This window comes from Dipodomys spectabilis, unplaced genomic scaffold (assembly GCF_019054845.1).
Source record: "Dipodomys spectabilis isolate Male_0828 unplaced genomic scaffold, ASM1905484v1 ptg000092l, whole genome shotgun sequence".
NCBI lineage: Eukaryota > Metazoa > Chordata > Mammalia > Rodentia > Heteromyidae > Dipodomys > Dipodomys spectabilis.
This window is the reverse complement of record NW_024870769.1, coordinates 7,727,175-7,747,784: the sequence shown is the minus strand read 5'-3', so window position 1 is coordinate 7,747,784 and position 20,610 is coordinate 7,727,175. Positions and strand designations below refer to the sequence as shown.

The following is a 20,610-nucleotide window of genomic DNA, read 5'->3' as shown; positions in this document are numbered from 1 at the left end:
AGTACTGTTTTAGCTTTTTCACTCTAGGCTAGTACTCTACCATATAGCTCTGCTTTCAACTTGAACTCAAAGTCTGAGTGCTGTCCCTGAGCTTTTGTGTTCAAGGCTAGCACTCTACCACTTGAACCAAACTTCACTTCTGGCTCTTTGTTGGTTAATTGTAGATAAGAGTCTCATGTCCTTATCCAGTGGCCAGAAGACCAGATAAGGATGCTCATCTGAGCCAATTGAATATATTTCACCAAAGATCTCAGTCTGAGGAGTAGGGTAAAATCAGAATTATGTCTGTAGGGGCTGGGAAGTTGGGTCAGTGGTAGAGTGCTTGTCTCACATGCATGAGGCCCTGGGTTCGATTCCTCAGCACCACAAAAGCAGAAAAAAGCCAGAAGTGGTGCTGTGGCTCAAGTGGTAAGGCACTAGTCTTGAGCTGAAATGCCGAGTGGATAGTGCCCAGGCCTAGAGTTCAGGCCCTATGACTGTCAAAAAAAAAAAAAAAGAATTATGTCTGTAGACTGGTGATGAGGTCTTGCTGGGCATGCAGAATATCCAAGTTAGGGGCAAGTGCAAGTATTGGAAATCTCAGTGGACTGTAAGCAGGCACAGAACATGGTGGGGTGGGATAATGCAATAAGAACTGCAAAAGTGATGTCCCATTTTCCCAGGATGGGGCTATGGCAACCGGCTAGATATTCACATGGCCCTAGTGTATGTTTATATGGGTCTGTTGGGGCTTTGTGAGGGCCTTAGGGGACGCAGAAGGATCTGCCTAGAATATGTGTGTGAGGCATAGTGACTAGAGACCCCGGATCCCCAGAAGGAGGAGGAAGGAGGCCTTTTAGAGTACACAGATTCTGGTGATAAAAGGTTTCACAGTACTTTTTTTTATTCTGGATCTTCCAAGATAAGGCTAGCATTTGTTTTTGATACTCCCCTTAGAAGAAGGTGACTTTGGCAAAGGAAAAGTCTGCTTTTATACTTTTTTTGTTTGTGTGTGCTGATCCAAGGGCCTGGGTGCTGTCCCTGAACATTTTTGCTCAAGGCTCGACCATTGGAGCCACAGCTTCTCTTCCAGTTCTTATGGTGGTTAACTGGAGACAAGAGTCTCATGAGACATGCTCCTAAGATCTCAGCCTCTTGAGTAGCTCGGATTATAGGTATGAGCCACCAGTGCCTGACAACTTCTTTCAATTGGTTTATTCTTTATTTTTTCATGTCAGTGGGTAACGTGCCAAAGTTATGACAAAGTTTAAGGGAGGCCTAGCTCAGACAGCAGTGTGAAAACCCAATCATCAGGCTTATAAACCACAAAAAGAACAGGTGGCTCCAAAGCCCTAATGTTCAACTTTGTAAATCAAGACTTTGTAACTGCGTCTTCCAAAATGAGCTTAAATTGAGAAATATCAGATAGATTGGTATAAAATGATTTGACTATTAAATTTAAAAAAAAAGATCCCATTACAAGAATCAATCCATGTTTTATGGTTTCATTATCTTCTCCCCCGCCCCAGGATGCATGACACTGAGTAAATTTTAATAGCAGTTACTGTTCAAGTTAAAAAATCATCAAGAACAAGTTTATATCATCATCTCAGTAGTTCTATTGTCCCTGTCCTAAGACTCTTGAGTTTTTATTAACAGGATTATATCTGAGTGAACAGCTACATAAGTGAACGGAATACATAACATGAGCCATCTTCAGTCAGATCAGCCCGAGAAGACAGTAGCATGATTTTTTACTTTGCTAACCATAGACTAAAGAATGGAAAGATGACATTACTTCAGGTCATACTGCCAGCAGGTATCAGCGCCAGAACTGGAAGTTGGGTACCCTTAATCTCTGAATTGTGTATTTCTCTGCCACAGCGTTCTACCTCCTGAAATTTACCTCTCGCACAAGTAGTTCCAGACACTGGTGCTGTATGTTTTTATGTTCATTCTCTCGTAAAACCCATCTTTGTATCAGTACAATGACATAGGCATTTATCTTATTGAAAGCCTAAGACTGAAGTTCAAATATATTATGTGGTCTGCTTAAGGTCACAGCCATGACAGCATTCATACTCTCTTTAAAAGCTTCATTAATTTGTTGTATCAACACAGTAACATAGGCACTTACTGAAAGCTTAAGACTGAAATTCAGATATATTTTGTAGTCTGCTTAAGGCCATAGCCATGGCAGCATTCATATTCTCTTTAAAAGCTTCATTAATTGGTTGGGGCAGGTAAGATGCATGTCTCACTTCAGAGAAAATATGTGTTCTTTTGAAAACTGAAGCTGTAAACCATTGAATAGATGTAGGCTGATAGGAGGGAAATAATATTGAAAAGGGTTTGATTGTGTCTTTACCAACAGTCAGTCCATTTCTAATGAGATCTAGGGGAGAATGACATGCACAGAAGAGATTGGCTGACATTCAAATACCTTTATTACCAGTTGTCTTACCATACTTAGGATTTTATGACAGAATACTATAAACAGGGTATTTTTAAACAAGAGAAATTTTTTGCTCATGGTTCCAGAAGCTGGAAAATAAAAAAATTAAGATGCCAAAAACATCCAAAGTCGAAGTGTGGACCTACTTCCTGATTTATAGATGGTGCTTTCTTCTCTGTCCCTATGTGGGAAGGAGAAAGGCTACTTTCTTAGAAAGCACTGCTTCCATTTATGTTTCAATCACTGCCCCAGCCCCAAAGGCTCTGTCTCCTAATGCCACCCCATTGTGTGCTGGGATTTCCACATAAGAATTGTGAGATGACAGAAACAGGCCAAAGTATTTCCTATAGAATAGTAGAGATCCAGATAGGGCAGAGATTTCCTATTGCTTAGATGGTAGGCAGGAGGCAACATAGACCAGAGGAAAGGGGTCTTGCAAAGAGCCAGAGTTGATTTGGTTATCTCCACTGAACAGTCAACAAACCAAAAGAAGGCACTGGTCTCCCTTTCTAGGGAGAGAGACTTGGTTCATGATTTTTAGAGTGGATTTTATCTAGAAGATGGTCAAAGACAAAGAAACTTTTTCATGCTTTGTAATTGGATGTATGAGAGAAATAGTCTGAGTTAAAGTGCTGCTAACCCATTTGTACATTGATCTGAATATTTAACATGTTTACACACATTGACACACTCCTTGACTAAGCCTTGTCCCAGACTTTGGTTGCTATAGTTATGATCATGCAAAGGTCTGAAATGATTTAACTATATACTTCTGGTTTCCGGATTCAGGCTTGGTTTAGAAAGAGGAGCAACAGCAAAAGAAGCCTTAGATGTCATTGTCTCTTTGTTGGAAGAACATGGGCAAGGTGGGAATTACTATGAAGATGCAAACTCCTGCCATAGTTTTCAAAGTGCATACCTGCTTGTGGATCGTGATGAAGCCTGGGCACTGGAGACCGTAGGAAAATACTGGGCTGCAGAAAAAATCACAGGTGAGTGGGTATAGGGGGAAGGGATTAGTGTTTAAATTATTTATTGTTTTTTTTTTATTGTGCTGGGGTTTGATCTCAGGACTTTGTACTTGCTAGGTAGGCACTCTATTTCTTGAGCTGTAACTCCAGTTCTTTTTGTTTTAGTTATTTATTTTTTTAAATTTTTATTGTCCCTGAACTTTCTATGCTCCAGGCTAGTGCTCTGCCACTTCAGTCACCGCACCACTTCCAGCTTTTTCTTTTTTTTAATTTTATTTTATTGTAAAGATGCTGTATAGAGGGGTTATTGTTACATGACTAAGGTAACGAGTAAATTTCTTGTCAACCATTGTTACCTCCTCCTTTGTCTCCCACTAGATACACCCCCTCCACCCCGCCCGCCCCCAGCTTTCTGAGTAGTTTATTGGAGAGCTTTCTGAGTAGTTTATTGGAGATAAGAGTGAGTCTCATGGACTTTCCTGCCTGAGCTGGCTTCGAACCACGATCTGGCTTTCAACCTTAGATCTCAGCCTCCTGAGTAGCTAGGATTATAGGTGTGAGCCACTGGAGGCCCAACTTGCTCTAGTTATTTTTGAGATACAGTCTTGCTTTTGTTCAGGCCAGCCTGCACTGTAATCCTCCTGTTTGTGCTATGATGACAGGTACATGTTACTATGGTCAGCTATTGGTTCAACAGGGGTTTCAGGAAGTTTTTGCTCAGGATAGCCTAGAGCTATGATTCCTTGATCTCAGTGTCCCAAGTAGCTAGTATTACAGGAGTGAGCGACCAGGTATGGCTTAAGGGTAAAGAGTTTTGAGGACAGGAAAGATGGAGGGAATATTGGATAAGCACACAGGATTAAACCTAGAGGAACTCCCCTTGCTGCTAAGGCAGACTCTGTGTGCCAACTCTTCTTGCTAAGGTACATTTCTCACTTCTAGCATCTGTTTCCAGAGGTGAACCTGGAGTCTTGTGAGCCAGAATGTAGGGATAGTGACACTTAGGAATCACATTCCTCACATTTCATATATTCACTTTGTTTTCGGAGCTGGACCCAGTTCCAACTTAACAGCAGCTCCATCACCTGAATACTACTCTATTAATTGCCTAAGGGGGTGGTGATTCTTCCTTCCTTCATAGCAGGTTACCAAATCCCTGCAATAGGTAGCCACAGATCAGTAGCTGCTTGTACTTAGAGATTGGATCTATATGAGAATCCTTGGATATCACTTGGGACTAAGTAGGCCATTTCTCTGTGAGATAATGGTCCTAGAAAAGCAGAGAATTTGATGATCTACACAAAAGGATTTAATGCTATTTGGCCTTTGCAAAATCTTACTACTTAAACAGTATTAAGGAAGAAAATGTTAAAATAGGAGCAGTAGCTTTTATAGCATTCCTTAGCACCTTCATCTTCTTGATGGGATGGGATCTCAGAATGGAGTAAAGGATTTCTTTTTTTAATTTTTAAATTTTTTATTGTTATTATAAAAATGATATACATAGGTATTACAGTTCAGGTAAAGAGTACATTCCAGTTTGGACAATGTCACTTTGGTTAAAGGATTTCTAAGAGGACTTCATGATTTTGAGAGAAAATTATCTAGTGACACACCTCTCACTTCCTTAGGGCAAGATGGAAAATGCATGGCAAGTGTACTTCCATTTTCCTCTTTTGTGCCCCTAGCAGACATGACTCATAGATTACTTCATTATCTCTTGTTGAACCTATTCCTAGCCTGCATATTGTTCTCAAATGTGTTTGCTATGGATTCTTATCCAATTAACTAGAAATTATTTTAGGGGTGAAAGCTATCTGGCACTTGCTTTAGGGTGGTTAGAACCAATCTGCCCTGAATTGGGAGCAGATATGTTACAATACTTGGGAGTCATTGTTGTTTTCTGTTCACCAAGTCCAGAGATTGGAACTCCCTGGATGCTGGTTGATGGGTACATTGAATCCTATGCAGAGTTGTCCACTGAGACAGAAGAACCTAGACTGAGGTATTCTGGCTAGTTTTTGTGACAACTGTGTCCACATGAGGAAAGGGTGGCTTCTGCTTATATAAGGATGCAGAATAGACTAGCAATGCCATCAGCATCACAAGGAGGTTCTACACTGTCCTGTGCCGAGCAAATATCCAGCAGGGCCTGTGTTTGCTAGCCTAGCTCTTACAGTGTTTATAGAACAAAGGTACCTATGTGACCCTTTATATCTGCAACTCTCCCTTAATTCAGGAGTTTAAAACTCCTTTATCTAAAACCCTCCAAAGATGAAGTCTTTCTCTTGAAGGTCTCTATCAAGTACACTAGCAGTTCACACTTCAAAGCAATCAACTTTTAAGGAGGATCTAGCACTTTTTGATCTATTACTGCATTTCAAAAGCTAATCTTTCTTTCCAAACACAGCTTAATGCGTCTTATCTCCTCAAAATGGATGTTGTCTTTCACTAACATTTAAATTTTTAAAAATCCCATTTCCAATATGAATCAATTTCCTGTCCTCTGATCCCAGCAGCATGTGATTGATGGCCGTGGGTTTAATGCACCGTGTCCTCTGAATGTTGATTCTTGAAGGCAAATGGCTATCATAAATCAGTCCTCTAGGAAAAGATCATCTGTGGAATTGTTTACAAGAGCTTTGCCTTTTAAGAACAGATGATGTCTATATCACTTATTTAGGTCCAGACTGCTTGCTTTTATTGTTTACTTCATAATTTTTTTTTTGTGTGCCATCCAAGGAAACAAAAAGGCAGGGCAAATGCCACTGTCCTTAGGCCAGGAAAACTTATTTTGGAGGTATAAATCAATGCAGGTAAGCATCAATCAAACACTGATCCTGCCTCTAGAGTCTGGGTTTCAAACATCAATGATTATTGCACCTGGTACTTTAGGCTCTTTCATTCATTTTTACTTCATTCTCCAATAGTTCGGAAGCTTAACCATGCTTCCTTGGAGCAGCAAGTGTGAACTGCCTTTTGGAGCTAACAGTAATTACTTACTGTTGCACTCTGGGCAGCATCTTGGAGCTCGAAGGCCAAGTTGTCTTCTGGGTTTTTGTATTGTTTGCATATGTTTTAGAGAAGGTGAAGTGAGCTTGCCAGTAGATGGGAAAGATCTGGTCTCACCCTTATTCAGCAAGGTAGAGTGGATTTAGAACGAAATCATTTCTGATTCTAGATTTATTTAAAAACAGTTTATTGAGGGGGAGACACAATACTGGGGCTTGAACTAAGGGCCTAGATACTGTCTTTTAGTTTTTTTGTTCAAGGTGGTGCTCTACCACTTGAGCCACAAATTCACTTATAGCTTTTTGCTGGAAAAAGTGCACTTTCCTGACTGTCTGGCTTTGAACCTTGCTTCTCAGATCCTCACCTTTTTAAGTAGCTAGGATTATAGGTATGAACCACTGGTACCTGGCTTACCCTTCTATTTTTGTAAGAAAAATGATATTCCCATAGATTCTTTTCACACACATATACACTTGGAGTGTGTCATGCTTGTGACACAATGTATACTACACTGTTCTGAAATTATTCACAACTATTAACAATATATTCTAAATGTTGAAAACTGAAAAAAGTTGAATGAAGAAATATCTGATTTGTGTGTGTGTGTGTGTGTGTGTGTGTGTGTGTGTGTGTGTGTGTGTGTGTGTGTGTGTGTGTGTGTGTGTGTGTGTGTGTGTGCTGGTCCTGGGGCTTGAATTTGGTGTAGGTGCTGGCCCTGGGCTTCTTTTGCTCAAGGCTAGTGCTCTACCACTTGAGCCACAGCTCCATTTCCAGCTTTTTTAGTAGATTAGTGGAGATAAGAGTCTCACAGACTTTCCTGGTTGGGCTGGCCTCTAACCATGATCCTCAAATATCAGCCTCCTGAGTAGTTAGATTATAAGCATGAGCCACTGGCACCTGGCCTGATTTGTATTTTGGTGGTGTGAAGTGTCTTTCCAGATGAAAGAGAATCCCAGTGGGAAGCAGGAGGTTGTGGATGCTGCAGAGCTTCTCTGTGGAGGAATCTTAAAGGTTTCTAAGTCTTGATAATATTGTACATTTTTCAAAGAACCTTCCATGTTTCCTTTGAGTACTGTGTTTGGAGTTTCTTTAGTCAGAATGAAAGGTCTGTGTATTTCATTGAGATTATAAATTTGAGATCAATAAGCTGTTTCTCTTCTAAAATATGATAATGCCTACTTAAGACTGGGTAAACATTTTTAGGACATCTATAATGAAGACCAAGGATTGTGTTTCTCTTTTTATTTTTTTAGTTTATTTTTATTTATTTATTTAATTTTTTGGAGGTCTGGTCGTGGAGCCTGAACTCTGGGCCTGGGCGCTGTCCCTCAGCTCTTCAGCTTAAGGCTAGCTCTCTACCACTTGAGCCACAGCACCATTTCCGGCTTTTTTCTTTTTGCTTATGTGGTGCTGAGGAATCGAACCTAGGGCCTCATGCATACAAAGGCAAGTACTCTACCACTGAGCCACCTTCCCAGCCCTGTGTTTCTCTTTTTAAAAATTGAGTAGAGTTAGGCACTGGTGGCTCATGCTTGTAATCCTAACTACTCAGAGGCTGAGATCTGAGGATTGTCATTCAAAGTCAGCCCACGCAGGAAAGTCCTTGAGACTCTTATCTCCAATTAACTACCAAAAAACAAACAAACAAACAAAAAAAAAAACCCACAGCCAGAAGTAGAGCTGTGGTGCAAGTGGTAGAGTACCTTGAGCACAAAACCCAGTAACAGTGTCCAGGCCCTGAATTTAAGCCCTAGACTGGTACCAAAAAAAAAAAAATCAAATTCTTGATTATGTCTTCATGAGTGCCTTTTCTGACTTTTACACTTTTTGCAGAGGGAGTAAGGTGCATCTGCAACCAGCTTTCACTCACCACTAAGATGGATGCAGAGCACCCGGAACTCAGGGCGTATGCTCAGAGTCAAGGCTGGTGGACGGGAGAGGATGAGTTCAATTTTTCCCAGGTTTTTTCTCCAGCTGATGATCTTCCTGACTGCTGTGCAGGCAAAGATAGCTTAGAAAAACAAGAAGGTGAGTCTCTTCCTTATGATTTTCCTTCTTTTACCCTTTGTCTTGTGACTATTCTAGGGTACTCGTCTGGGTTTAGAAGGGTGAATAGACAAGTGGTGTAGACATTAGACCTTGTGTACAACTTGTACCAATAGTCTGTGATAGGCAGGCAGGCAGACAACTTGTATCTATTTTTGTATGATTCTTTCTCCTTCATGAAGGTTTCTTATTTCTACTGGTGTTATTTCTCCATTGGACATGAATGTCATTGTGTTGCTTTTATGATACTTACTGAAATCCTTCTTATATCTCAATATATATATATACATATACATATAGACTTATTATCTGCCTTATTATTATACTTTCCTCTTTCCCAGCTCCATTAGCCTGCTGAGTCTCGAAGGTAGAGATATCTCTTATTCATTTGAGGCTTCTCTTTTATAATGCTAGTAGAATCACTTGTGTAATGAACACCTTTGTTGAGTTGACTAGTTGTATTGAATTGTGTTCACAAACTTTCTGTCTGCTGCCCATCTACTGACTTAAGCAGAATCCATGTTTAGATTAATGTGTTGGATAGATATCTTATTATTGTTGTGCCTGAGTGGAAATCTTTCCAAAAACCAATGATGATCAACATTTTATATTTATTAATTGTGTAGGTATTTGGTAAGCCAACCCTGATCGTTTAAAATCGGTGTTAGCAAATGATGTCCAACAACAGCTACTTGTTTTGTAAGCAAAATTCTGTTAGTTTTTCATCACCATGTCAAAAATATATGAAAGAAACAATTTATAAGGCAGAAAAGTTCATTTTGGCATGTGGTTTCAGTCAATGGATGATTGGCTCTCTTGCATCGAGGAATGTGGCAACACAGTAGATCATGGTGGAGGGAACTGTTCTCACAGCCACCAAGAGGCAAATAGAGAGATAGCAAGAGGCCAAGGTCACCAAATTCCCTTCAAAAGCCCACCCTCAATAACCTACCTTCCACTAGGGCCAACTTCCTAAAGGTAATACCACCCGCTACCAACCATTCAACACATGGATGTTTGGAGGACATTAAATATCCAAACCGTGGAGCACACTCATTCATTTCTGTATAGTTTATGACTGCCTTTCTGCTGCCATGGTAGAATTGAGCAGAGGCAACAGGGACCTGGGAATGGAGACCAAAGTCTACATTGTTCTTGGAGTAACACAAAGAGATTATAAGCCCAACACATTTTCTTCTACTTGATTCTTTAAGAACAAGTTTCCTAATTCCTTCATCTAGCATGACATTCTGATTTTTATTGCTATAGAACTTAAGTAAATAAAAGTGAATAAAGTATTAATATTTAAATGTGAGCCTTAGAAAAACTTCAGTGTTTCAAATTGAAATAGATCTAGTTGATGAAAGTAATTAAATATTTATCATGAAACATCAACGCTAAATATGATAAAACCCTCTGTAGCTGTTAGTTCATGGGACAGAGGATGGAAGACTCGTTACAAAAGAATACTTAGTTGGCAGGGGAGATATCATCATCATGAAGGTGGTTTTCCCAGGGTGAGGCTTATCCATTGCACTCCGCATGTGCTGACCCCTGTGATTTCCCCAAATGTGGGAAACTCGACTGCAAAATTTGTGGTAGTGGGGGACTGCGTTCGTGCTCTCTCTTTAAAAAAAAAAGAAAAAGAAAACACTGGAAGATGCTACCTCTAAAATCTAGACTGGAAAACTGCACAGGAAAAAAACAATCCATAAGGTAAAAGTAACATTCAAGGAGAAAATATGGGCAGATATTAAAACATTTAAGAGATATTGACAACCTATTGGTAATAGGTTCTGATTCAGATCACTATAGTAATTTAAGAGTAAGTAAGGAAATTTGAACAGTCCATAGTTGAAGAAATCCAAGACACTTGATAGTTCAGATGTGAAATGATGTAAAAGAGATTTGCAAAGATGATGTTCATTGTGTTAACAAATCCCTCACTGTAGAAACATGTTAAGGAGTGATTTTGTGGCTGTTTGTGTGTTTCTGATAATACTGGGGCTTGAATTTGTGCTTACCTAGACAGATGCTACAGTACGTGAGTTACTCTACCAGCTCCCTTTTAAATTGATTATTCTTTTTGTTTTTTGTTTTTGTCGGTCATGGGGCCTGAACTCTAGGCTTGGGTGCCATCGCTCAGCTCTTCAGCTCAAGGCTAGCACTCTACCACTTGAGCTACAGTGCCACTTCGGCTTTTTCTGCGTGAGCCAGGGCCTCACGCATAAAAGGCAAGCACTCTACCACTGAGCCATCTTTCCAGCTCCTTAAATTGATTATTCTTGAGATAGTTTCCCACTTTATGCCCCAGCTGAGTTGGGCTGAGATCCTATTGTGTTTCCCTGTATTGCTGGGAATGGCAGTTTCAAGCCTCTGAGCCCAGAGGTTGGTTGAGATGAAGTCTTGTGGACTTTTTTATTTCTAGGATGGCCTAGAACATTGATCTCCAAGCTCTGCCTTCCAAGTAGCTAAGATTACAGTATTACTGTACCCAGCACGTTTGTTTTTTGATTTTCCTATGTAGCCCAGGCTAACCTTGAGCTTGAAGTTCTCCAGACTGAGCCTCCATTGGGTGGCGATTGCAGTCAGCAACTACACTTGGCCGAGTAATTTAAAGAATAATAGCCAGTGGAGAACATGAATAGGATCCTGTGTAGTAAAATGATTGTTTATCTATTCATCTGAACTCAGCCAATAGGTCCAAAGGCACAGAATATACTGAAGGACTCTTTCTTTCTAAATGTGTGTGTGTGTGTGTGTGTGTGTGTGTGTGTGTGTGTATTTTACTACAGAGAAGTTATTCTACTAATATTATATTCAGGGAACAATAGTGTATGAGAGAGAGAAAGTACATGCTGTAGATTGCACTTGCTTTTTTAAAATGAATGTTCTATTGTTACTGCCTTAGTAGAGTATAGTTAAATCTTGTAGCAAAGACCTCAAATTAATATGGCTTTAAAAATGGAAGTTATTCCATTCTCATGTTATTGTGTGCAGGTATCTGGACAGTTTGGGACTGGGTTTACTCTGCCTCAACCCAGGGCCTGCATTTGTGGTCCACTTGTTGGTGTCTTCCAGACAACTGGAAGGGAGAAAAGTGAAGGAAAAGAATGTGGATGTGACCACAAAGTCACATATACCATTTCTGCTTACCTCTCATTGGTTAAACTTTATCACATGGCCTTAGTGACAAGGGAGGCTGGGAAATACATCCTGTAGTGAGTAATTATATTCCCAGTTATCATTTCATGGGGAGTTATCAGTAAAAAGAGAAACAAGAGAATGGGTTTTGGTTAGCAGCCTGCCACCATTAGTATCTTTTCTCTTCCCATCTCTTCTTTTTCTTTTATTTTCTCAGAAATCATCACTGCGCAGACGATGATTAACATCTTACGAGACAAAGCCAGTGGAATCTGCATAGATTCTGACTCTTTCCTCACCACGGCCAGTATAGTATCTGTCCTGCCACAGAGAAAAAGCTCGCCATGCATTCACTACTTCACTGGGACCCCAGATCCTTCCAGGTTTGTTTAAGACAAGGTTGTGAAGGTAAAAAAAAAGAAAAGTGCACTACCCTTGATATCTCATTTTTAGCAAGTATATGTTAAGTTCCTGGCTGGGAACTCCCTTTGGACAGCAAGGTCACATTTTTCAGTGGGTCACAACAAGGCAATGAAGCACAAGCAGCTTTGCCTAGGTGAGGTGCTTAACTGTAGTTACATCGTATTTATCATAGTCATGGAATCTAACGGCTTTAAATTCATCACATGGCTGTTAGGTATATGTAATGAATGTATCCACAGTGTAATATAGCTGTGGATACAAAAGTGAAAAAAAAAACGAGGTGAGAAAGAGGGATAAAAGAACTCCCAAGATTTACCAGAATACCAATTCCTATGAGTTAATGAATAAAACAATCTAGCAAGTGTACTGCCACTTCCTTAAGGCATTGTATTTTAGGGAGTTGCTTTCTTCCCACATGCTTCAACAAAGAAGCAATATTGTGCAGATTGAGAATCCAAGCTCTAGTCAGATGCCAGTGGCTCATGCCTATAATCCTACTTAGAAGGCTGAGATATGAGGATTGTGGTTCAAAGCTAGCTTGGGCAGGAAAGTTCATGGGACTTATCTCCAATTAATTACCAAAAAACCAGAGGTGGAGATGTGGCTCAAGTAGTGAGTGCTAACCTTGAGTTTAAAGGCTCAGGGACAGTGCCTATGCCCCAAATTCAAGCAACAGTACCAGGGAAAAAAAAATCTCTAGAATGAACAGCCAGGATTCTGAATCTTAACTCTGCTATCCAGTAGCTGAATAAGTTACTAAACTTCTGTAAGCTTCAGCTTCTGTAACTGTGCAGTGGGCATAACACCTGCACCTACATCTATATGCTTGTTGGGAGGATCAAATGATATGAATACATTATTTATGAATAATGATGTCATAATGAATACCAATTATTTATGAAGGCCAGCTCTGATCTGCCAGCCAGATAGCATCCCCTCTCCCTAGCAACATCTACAGGTCACATCATCAGTAACTTAGAAATGATCATCCAGTGGTTTCTAAATATGGAGGGGGAAATTTTTGAAAAATACAGATACCTTGACCCAAACGTAATGTATCAGAATCTTCAAAGTGGACCTCATAATCTTTCAGGTAAGTCTATCTGATCCTCAGCATGAATAGCCCCAGAAGAAACTCTGTTCTAGTAGGTTCTTTGGTGGTTTTTAGGTATTTCTAATATCTGAAAACTTGACATTGTTGGAATATCAGCTGTTAACCCTTTGAATCTACTATCAAAGCATCTATTGTTATTAAATTTCATTCCTTTAGTGATCAAACATCTTCTTTTACAGTTTCAAGAATATAAGCCTGATTGTGTCTAGTTAGGGGACTCTCCCCCTTCTCCCTCCCTCTCTCTCTCTCTTTCTCTTTCTCTCTCCCTTTCCTCCTCTCTCTCTCTCCCTTCCTTTCCATCCTTCTTTCCTTCTTTCTTCCTTTCCCTTTCATGACTGGTGCTCTACCATGAGAACCACATAACTCCTCCTCCAACTTTTTGTTGGTTAATTGGAGATAATTAATGGGAGATAATTAATTTGTCTGCCTGAGAGGGCTTCAATTCATGATCCTCAGATCTCAGCCTCTTGAGTGGCTGTGACTTTTTATAGCCTGTGACTTTTTCTGTTTTTGTTTTTTTTTTGTCGGTTGTGGGGCCTGGACACTGTCCCTCAGCTCTTCAGCTCAAGGCTAGCACTCTACCACTTGAGCCACAGCATCACTTCTGGCTTTTTCTGCTTATGCAGTGCTAAGGACTTGAACCCAGGGCTTCATGCATGCAAGGCAAGCACTCTACCACTGAGCCACTTTCCCAGCCCAACCTTTTCTGTGTTTAGGGACTTTTTTTTTTAAATTCTGGGCCTGGGATTGAACTCAGGTTCTGAGTGCTGTACATTTTTTGTGCTCAAGGCTAGCACTCTATCCCTGGAGCTACTTCTGGCCTTTTGTATGTAAGTAGAGATAAGAATCATTTGGAATTTCTGGCTGTGGCTGGCTTTGAATCATGATCTTCAGATCTTAGCCACCTTGAGTTGTTAGGATTATTAAGTATGAGCCATGGGCACCCAGCTGTTTTTTAAATTTTTTAAAAAGTATATTTTATTATTCTTTAGTAATTGTACAAAGGAGTTACCATTCAACAAATCAGTTTATAAGTATAATGCATCTTAGTCAAGAACAAATCCATACACTTCACCCTCATTTTTTAAATACTGCTGAAATCGATATATCCTTCTAATAAGATCTGAATATTGAACACATGGTAAAAACTATTCTTACATTTTTTATTTCATGTAAACACTAAGTAATTGCTGCATACCAGTATCATGCTAGTTGAGTATTAGACGTGAGATGTGTACAAGAGGTTGTAGATAAGGTGATAGATTGGAAAACTTTACAAAGGAAGGGTCTCCAAGCCCTAGGCATTATGGGAAGAGTGGGAACTTGTTAGGTACAAAAATGCAGAATTAATATTCTGGACAGAAGAATGACATGTGTCAGTAATGCTCAGAGGCATGAAGTAGCATGGCACAAGGTTATTACAGGTGTGCATCCTCTAATTGGTAAGGCTGGTAATGAGATTCTGGTCTCACTTCCTTCCCTCATCTTTCTACTCTCCTGCAGTCCCTCTGCTAACCCTTCACAGTGAGCCTGAGTCAAGCATCAGTTTTCCTGGCAGCCTCTCTCGATGCTCTTACGTGTTGACTTCACCTGCTTCTTCTTGGTATCGACACTCCAGTTCCAAACCCTGGGTTCCATGGTTGTAACTTCCACTCATGTTTTGCTCTACCAGATTTGAGGCTCCTCCTCCCCTTGGTATCCTGGCCTCTCCCTTGATGAGCCTAGCTTGTTCCCCTAGTCTGATGTCTTGGTAGGATTGTATGAGGATTCTGCTGACCTACAGGGGTACAGAGGGGCTTTGAGAATTCTGTTTTGAGGCATCTGTAATGGTCTGCTAAGGGATTTGGACATGGCTCTTTATGAAACCTTTCAAGGAGTAGAGTGAGCCAAATCTCCTTTGACTCTGTGGTCTCCAGTACCTGCTCCAGTTAGAATAAAGGCTTCATAATACCAGGTCACTCATCTAAAAGAATTTTGTATCCCAGGCTGAAGAACAGGGCTTAATTCAATTTTATAAATGTGTTAAAAAGTAGTCTTCTGATATGTAAACTTGAAAATTTCAAGTGATTTTAAAAGAAAATTATTCATGGTTAAAATAATTGAAAAGACCTTGTAGAAGATTAAGTCCCTTCTGGAAGACATTCATCTTTATCTTCCATGATTAAATGGGCTTCTCTCCCACTGTGACTATAAAGCTGTCACAGGTTATTTTTCTTCCTATTCAACATTTCAGTGTTTCTCTGTAATTGGGCATGTTCAACATTTTTTATTTCATCAGTAGGAAGCATAATTACTAGCTCTTAGGAGACTTTTTTAGGTAGTGAAATTAAGATCTTAGCTTGTTTCTGCTAGTGCTAAAAAATTAGGTGGTTTTCCTATTAGGAGAATAGTTTCAGAGCACTTCCAACCATTTTCAGCTTTTGTTATGAGCAAAAGGTAGGACTGATTTGCCCCTTCCAGTTGATATTATGACCAAAGGACTTCACCATACTTACATCCTATCTCCTTCACCACATCACTGTCCTGTGTACGCAGACACATTACTTACAGATCTTCTTCTTGAAATGGCTTACTCCCACATCCACACCTTCCTTTTTCTCTGTTGTTTCTCCCTCTCTCCTATTATGTACCAGGTACCATGTAAGCTTGAGAGTTGGGAGAAGCTGCAAACTACAGAGTTTGAATGACTGAGGGTAAAGCAAAAGTCTTTTAAACTGATCAAAGAGGCATATTCCATCATACTAGTATCATGCTGAGTCTCGTTGATACCTCAGTCCTTGGTATAATGACACTAGTCACCTTCAGTAAACTGGTTCTAATCTTGGGAAAACATTTTCTGGGAATCAGTACTTATGAAAGCTTTGCTTATGTGAAGAATGGGTAAATGAGAGAATATCTGGGTGGTACCTTAGTGTTTTGAGACAGTATAAAATGTAGATTTTTAGGGATTGGTGGAACCAAAGAGAACTTTGTGTCTTCCTCTGCCCAGCTCCATGGAGTGTGATGTTATTGTTGTTTTCAAATGGGCCACATAGGGTCTTTACACCACAACAACTGACAAGCATCATAAACCTGGGTGAGTTTTTTTTTTCTCAGAGTGATAATTATTAGACCAGCACAGCCCTGAGAGGCCCTCACATATATGAAACTACGAATATTCAAGATACAGGGTAGATCAACCAAAAGGGGGAAATTAAGTATACAAAGTTTTAGGAAAATGGGGTTATGATTAGTGGCAGCGTGTTCAAGAGAGACAAGGGACTTTATTTCTCTCTTTGTTCCTTCCCTCCCTCTCTCCCTGTCCTCCTTCTTACCTTTCCCTCCCTTTGGAATTTTGTCTTCCTTTTCTTCTTCCAGTGTACTAGACTTGGGAGATTAAATTGGATTGCCCAAGACTATACAATCTGGATAATTCCAATGATCTCCACAGATGACACCTGCTTTTCCCTGGAAGAAGCATGGGGGAGGGCACTGTTCAACATAACTTTTACAGCCTTTGGGGCTATCTAGGGTGCAGTCTGCACATTTGTAAGTACAATGCGAGGCCTGGGAATTAGGACACCTTCTCCTTGAGTTTCATTCCACGTTTTTCTAATACAGTCTCTCTCCATACTCCACTTTGGGATTTCAAAAGCCTCCCGAACACCTAGATTTAGCCCTAACACCTCAGGTTGTTCTATGCTCCGAAAGTACTGGTTTTCTTTCTTCCTAAGGTTCCAACTGTTTTCACAGAAGAGTTTTGTTCTCAACCTCATGTGACTTTTGACAGGGCGGTTAAGGTGACATTGCCCTAGTAAATCTGGAATGATCCACAGATGAACCCCTTAGAAGGTCATCTCAGGTCGGGGTGGATGTGGAGAACCCATGTCCCACAGATCTCCTCTCCAGCTCTAGCTCAGCTCTGTCTTGGAGAGAGCCATGCTGTCACTGGTCCTATCCAGTGCAGAGCTGTAGAGCTGAGAATGTATAGATTGAGCAGGCCCAAGTCTGCAGGGCTTGGCCTTCCTGATCCCTGTCCCACCGAAGAGTCCCTGTACCAGCCAAGGAGCCTACAATGCCATTGTCTGATGACAGTGGCAGGTTGGATCCTAACCTTTCGGGAATCCCTCAGTGCTGTCTAGCCCCTCAGACTAGGGTGTTTGCTATTGGAAATATGGCTATATTATCAGAGAGCAGAAGGACTCAGAGACAGGTGGTATGGATGCAATCTCTCTGCTAGACACAGGATGCACCTTTCTTCCTTTCTCTATTTCCTTTTCTCGCGTATCTAGTTTCTCTTCCTTTCCCTTCCCAGCTAATCTAAATCAGCTTAGACATTTTGAAGTAGAAGGGAAAAAGAAGAATTTGTTTCTCAGAGGCTGTGGGAAGTGAGAAGTATGTGTTCTTCCTTAGGTCTTGGGGAAACCTTCCTTTGATGATGGCTAGCAGAGAAAAGGGGCATGGGATGGCCCAACCTGGCACACCTTGTACTCCATATGTAAGAGATCTCTATCTATCTATGCCTATGCATATATGTAATCTCTAGAAAACAGTAGAGTCTTTATGCTTCTATATTCTACCAGTGTAGGGATCTCACTACCTTTGACATTCAGGTCATATTAGTGTGGGCCTCAGCTTAGCATGCTATGGCCAATGTCTTTTTTCTTTCAAGACCTCTTTCCCATAGTGGAGTCAGATAATTAATCTACGTGTTACTTCTTATTAGCACCGTCCATGACAGTGCTCCTCGGATGTGGATGGTACGATTGCCTGGGGTCTTGTTAAAAAATGCAACTCTGATTCATCAGGATGGAGCAGGGCCCGATGTCCCCAGGGATGCTGATGTTGCAAGTCCAATGACACAGCTGGGTTGCTAGGGTGACTGCTTTCTAATCCTTTTAAGATCTTGGAAATAGTTCTGTGACACGTTGGCAATGAAGCCCTGGCTGCCTGAAGCTCCACCTACCTCAGGGATGAGAGGGAAGCATCCCAGCTCACCTTTCACCTCCCTGAGGCTCCTTGGAATGTGCCATGCTGTACCCATTAAGCAAAGAAAGAAATGTCCAAATAGAACAAAGGGATGACCACACCAAGCATGTGAGGGTCTTCCGCTCTCGTCATTATTGCGGGCGCTGCCTGAGGTATGGCTGATAGCAGGTGTGCCTGCCGGAGTGCCTTTCCTGCACCACCAGTACTGTCTCTGGGTACAGAGAGGGGGGGATCAGCTTCTCTCCCCAGTGGGCACACCCCACTCACTCTATATGCATGACTCTTGTTTGGGGGAAGCGGTTGGTCCTGGGGCTTGTACTCAGGGCCTGGGCACTGTCTCTGAGCTTCTTTTGCTCAAGGCTAGTGCTCTACCTCTTGTGCCACAGCTCCGCTTCCAGATTCTTTTTTCTTTTGGTAACTTATTGGACATTAGAGTCTCATGGACTTTCCTGCCCAGGCTGCAATCCTCAGATCTCAGCCTTCTGAGTAGCTGGGATTAGAGGCATGAGCCACTGGCACCTGGCTGCATGACTCTTTTGGAGTGTGTGTGTGTGTGTGTGTGCGTGCTTACCCAAGTACATGCATGCATATAAGCCTGCATACACCATTTCCCCTAGGGCATATCCATCCTGCCAGCAGAATTGAGTCAATGAGTTTGGGACTTCCATCCCCTGCTGTGAGCAGCACTAGCTTACTTATAGAACCAGACTCTGTTTCTCACACTTGTCCATTTTGGGGCTTCTGGGATCCTTTGCTGCCATGCATCTTAATCTGCTCTCCTTGAGTCCATGCAAGAGATCACAATTTTTTCAATAATGTAGTACTTCAGAAGCAAAACCACAAAATCCTCCCTTTCCAGAAATGGTGTGTGAAAACCATTTAAAACCCAGATAGCTATAGTTGATGGCAATGCTTTAAAGATTCTTGTCCCAGAATACTGCATATTTAATTGCCTTACTTTATACAACTAAAAGGATCCTCTCCTGTGGTAGTCCCAGAACAGAGAAAATCTGTTTTGCTGTCTCCTTGTAAGTAGAACATGTTTCAGCTTGTACATGGATGATAGCTACCAAAACAAGTAGTTGTATCTCTCTTGGCTCGTCTCTTGGCTACTCACTGCTAACTCTTAAGTTGGCTCAGGAAGTGTGTGTGCCGAATAAAAGGACAATTGCTTGCGTGTTCTTAGTCTCAAGCTCTATCTGGCTGAAGCAACTGTCCTTTCTTTCCAGGTCCATTTTCAAGCCTTTCATCTTTGTTGATGATGTGAAACTTGTTCCCAAAGCACAGTCTCCCTGTTTTGGGGACGATGATCCTGCCAAAAAGGAGCCTCGGTTCCAGGAGAAACCAGATCGCCGGCATGAGCTGTATAAGGCCCATGAATGGGCACGTGCTGTCATCGAAAGTGACCAGGTGAGTCTGGGTGGGGGCCAGGGAAGGGACTAAGTCAGCAAGAAAGGAACATGGAAGCAGCTATCAAATTCCTTCCTCTCTGACCACACCAGTCTCCCAGAAAGTCAGATTTCAAGACCTTTTCTAGAATGCTGCTGTTCCTACTCAGTATCTTGAAACCAAATAAAACAAAGTCTCCAAAAGACTAAAAATGTCAGTCAGTGGTTCTTATCTTGGTATCTTGGGAGAATGAGAATGTACAGGCAGAAAGGGATATATATCTGTATATATATACACAAACATATATATTTGGCTGGTCCTGGGACTTGAATTCAAAGCCTAGATGTTGTCCCAGAGCTTCTTTTGCTCAAGGCTGTGCTCTAGTATTTCAGCTACAGCTCTAATTCTGGTGTTTTGGTGGTTAATTGGAGAAAAGGATATCACAAACTTACTTGTCTGGGCTGGCTGTCCGTGCCTGGCAGAGGTTGGAAGTTTGGAGCTTTAGAAATGAATGACTGGGGGGCGGGGGCGGGGGGGGGGAGTGTAGTTGTGGATGTGGGAGGGAAGAGAGGGTAGGGGAAAAACAAAGGAGGAGGCAACAATGCTTGATAAGAAATGTACTTTCATTACCTTGCTCATGTAATTGTAACCCCTATGTACAGTATTTTCACAATAAAAAAACTTATTAAAAAAAGAAATGACTCTTCCTTTGAGTGAAGGAGCAGTAGGAAGTGGTTGACAGATGGGAGAGCATCTTCTTAGTTCTGGGCCAAATTGGGCAAATGAAAGCTTTTGCTGTGGTGTACCATACATGAGTGAGTCCCACTTGGAAGATGAAGTCTTTCCATCTCAGAAAGAGTGACTTAAAAATAGACATGGCATAGTTCATTCAGCGAGCTATTTATTCCTTCAATAAATGCCTTTTGAGAATGTTCACAGTGTCCTAGTCATCGGAAGGCAGCAGTGGACCCAGTTCTTGCTTTCTAGATTCTATGATCTAGTGAGGAACGCAGCCGTATAGGACAGCTGTCACCTGATGGAGCCTGGTGACCCTATCGGGGGCAAAGGCATTGAACCACGGAGGCCTGAGGAAAGGTCTGCCAGCAAGG

General features: G+C 41.3%; 1 protein-coding gene and 2 non-coding genes across 3 annotated transcripts in view; 2 read left to right on the top strand and 1 right to left on the bottom strand.

Annotated features, from left to right (window-relative positions):
- Scrn1 (secernin 1) overlaps window positions 1-20,610 on the top strand; it is a 65,154-nt gene that overhangs the window by 40,324 nt on the left and 4,220 nt on the right. Inside the window, exons 4-7 of the mRNA XM_042685074.1 lie at window positions 3,224-3,426; window positions 8,251-8,445; window positions 11,825-11,990; window positions 19,342-19,522. Coding sequence (XP_042541008.1) covers window positions 3,224-3,426; window positions 8,251-8,445; window positions 11,825-11,990; window positions 19,342-19,522 — 745 coding nt within the window. The remainder of the gene's footprint in view (window positions 1-3,223; window positions 3,427-8,250; window positions 8,446-11,824; window positions 11,991-19,341; window positions 19,523-20,610) is intronic.
- LOC122112254 lies at window positions 1,212-1,314 on the bottom strand. Its single transcript, XR_006148148.1, has one exon. It is a non-coding gene; the product is annotated as a small nucleolar RNA U13 (small nucleolar RNA).
- Window positions 9,930-10,093, top strand: LOC122112236. Its single transcript, XR_006148132.1, has one exon. It is a non-coding gene; the product is annotated as a U1 spliceosomal RNA (small nuclear RNA).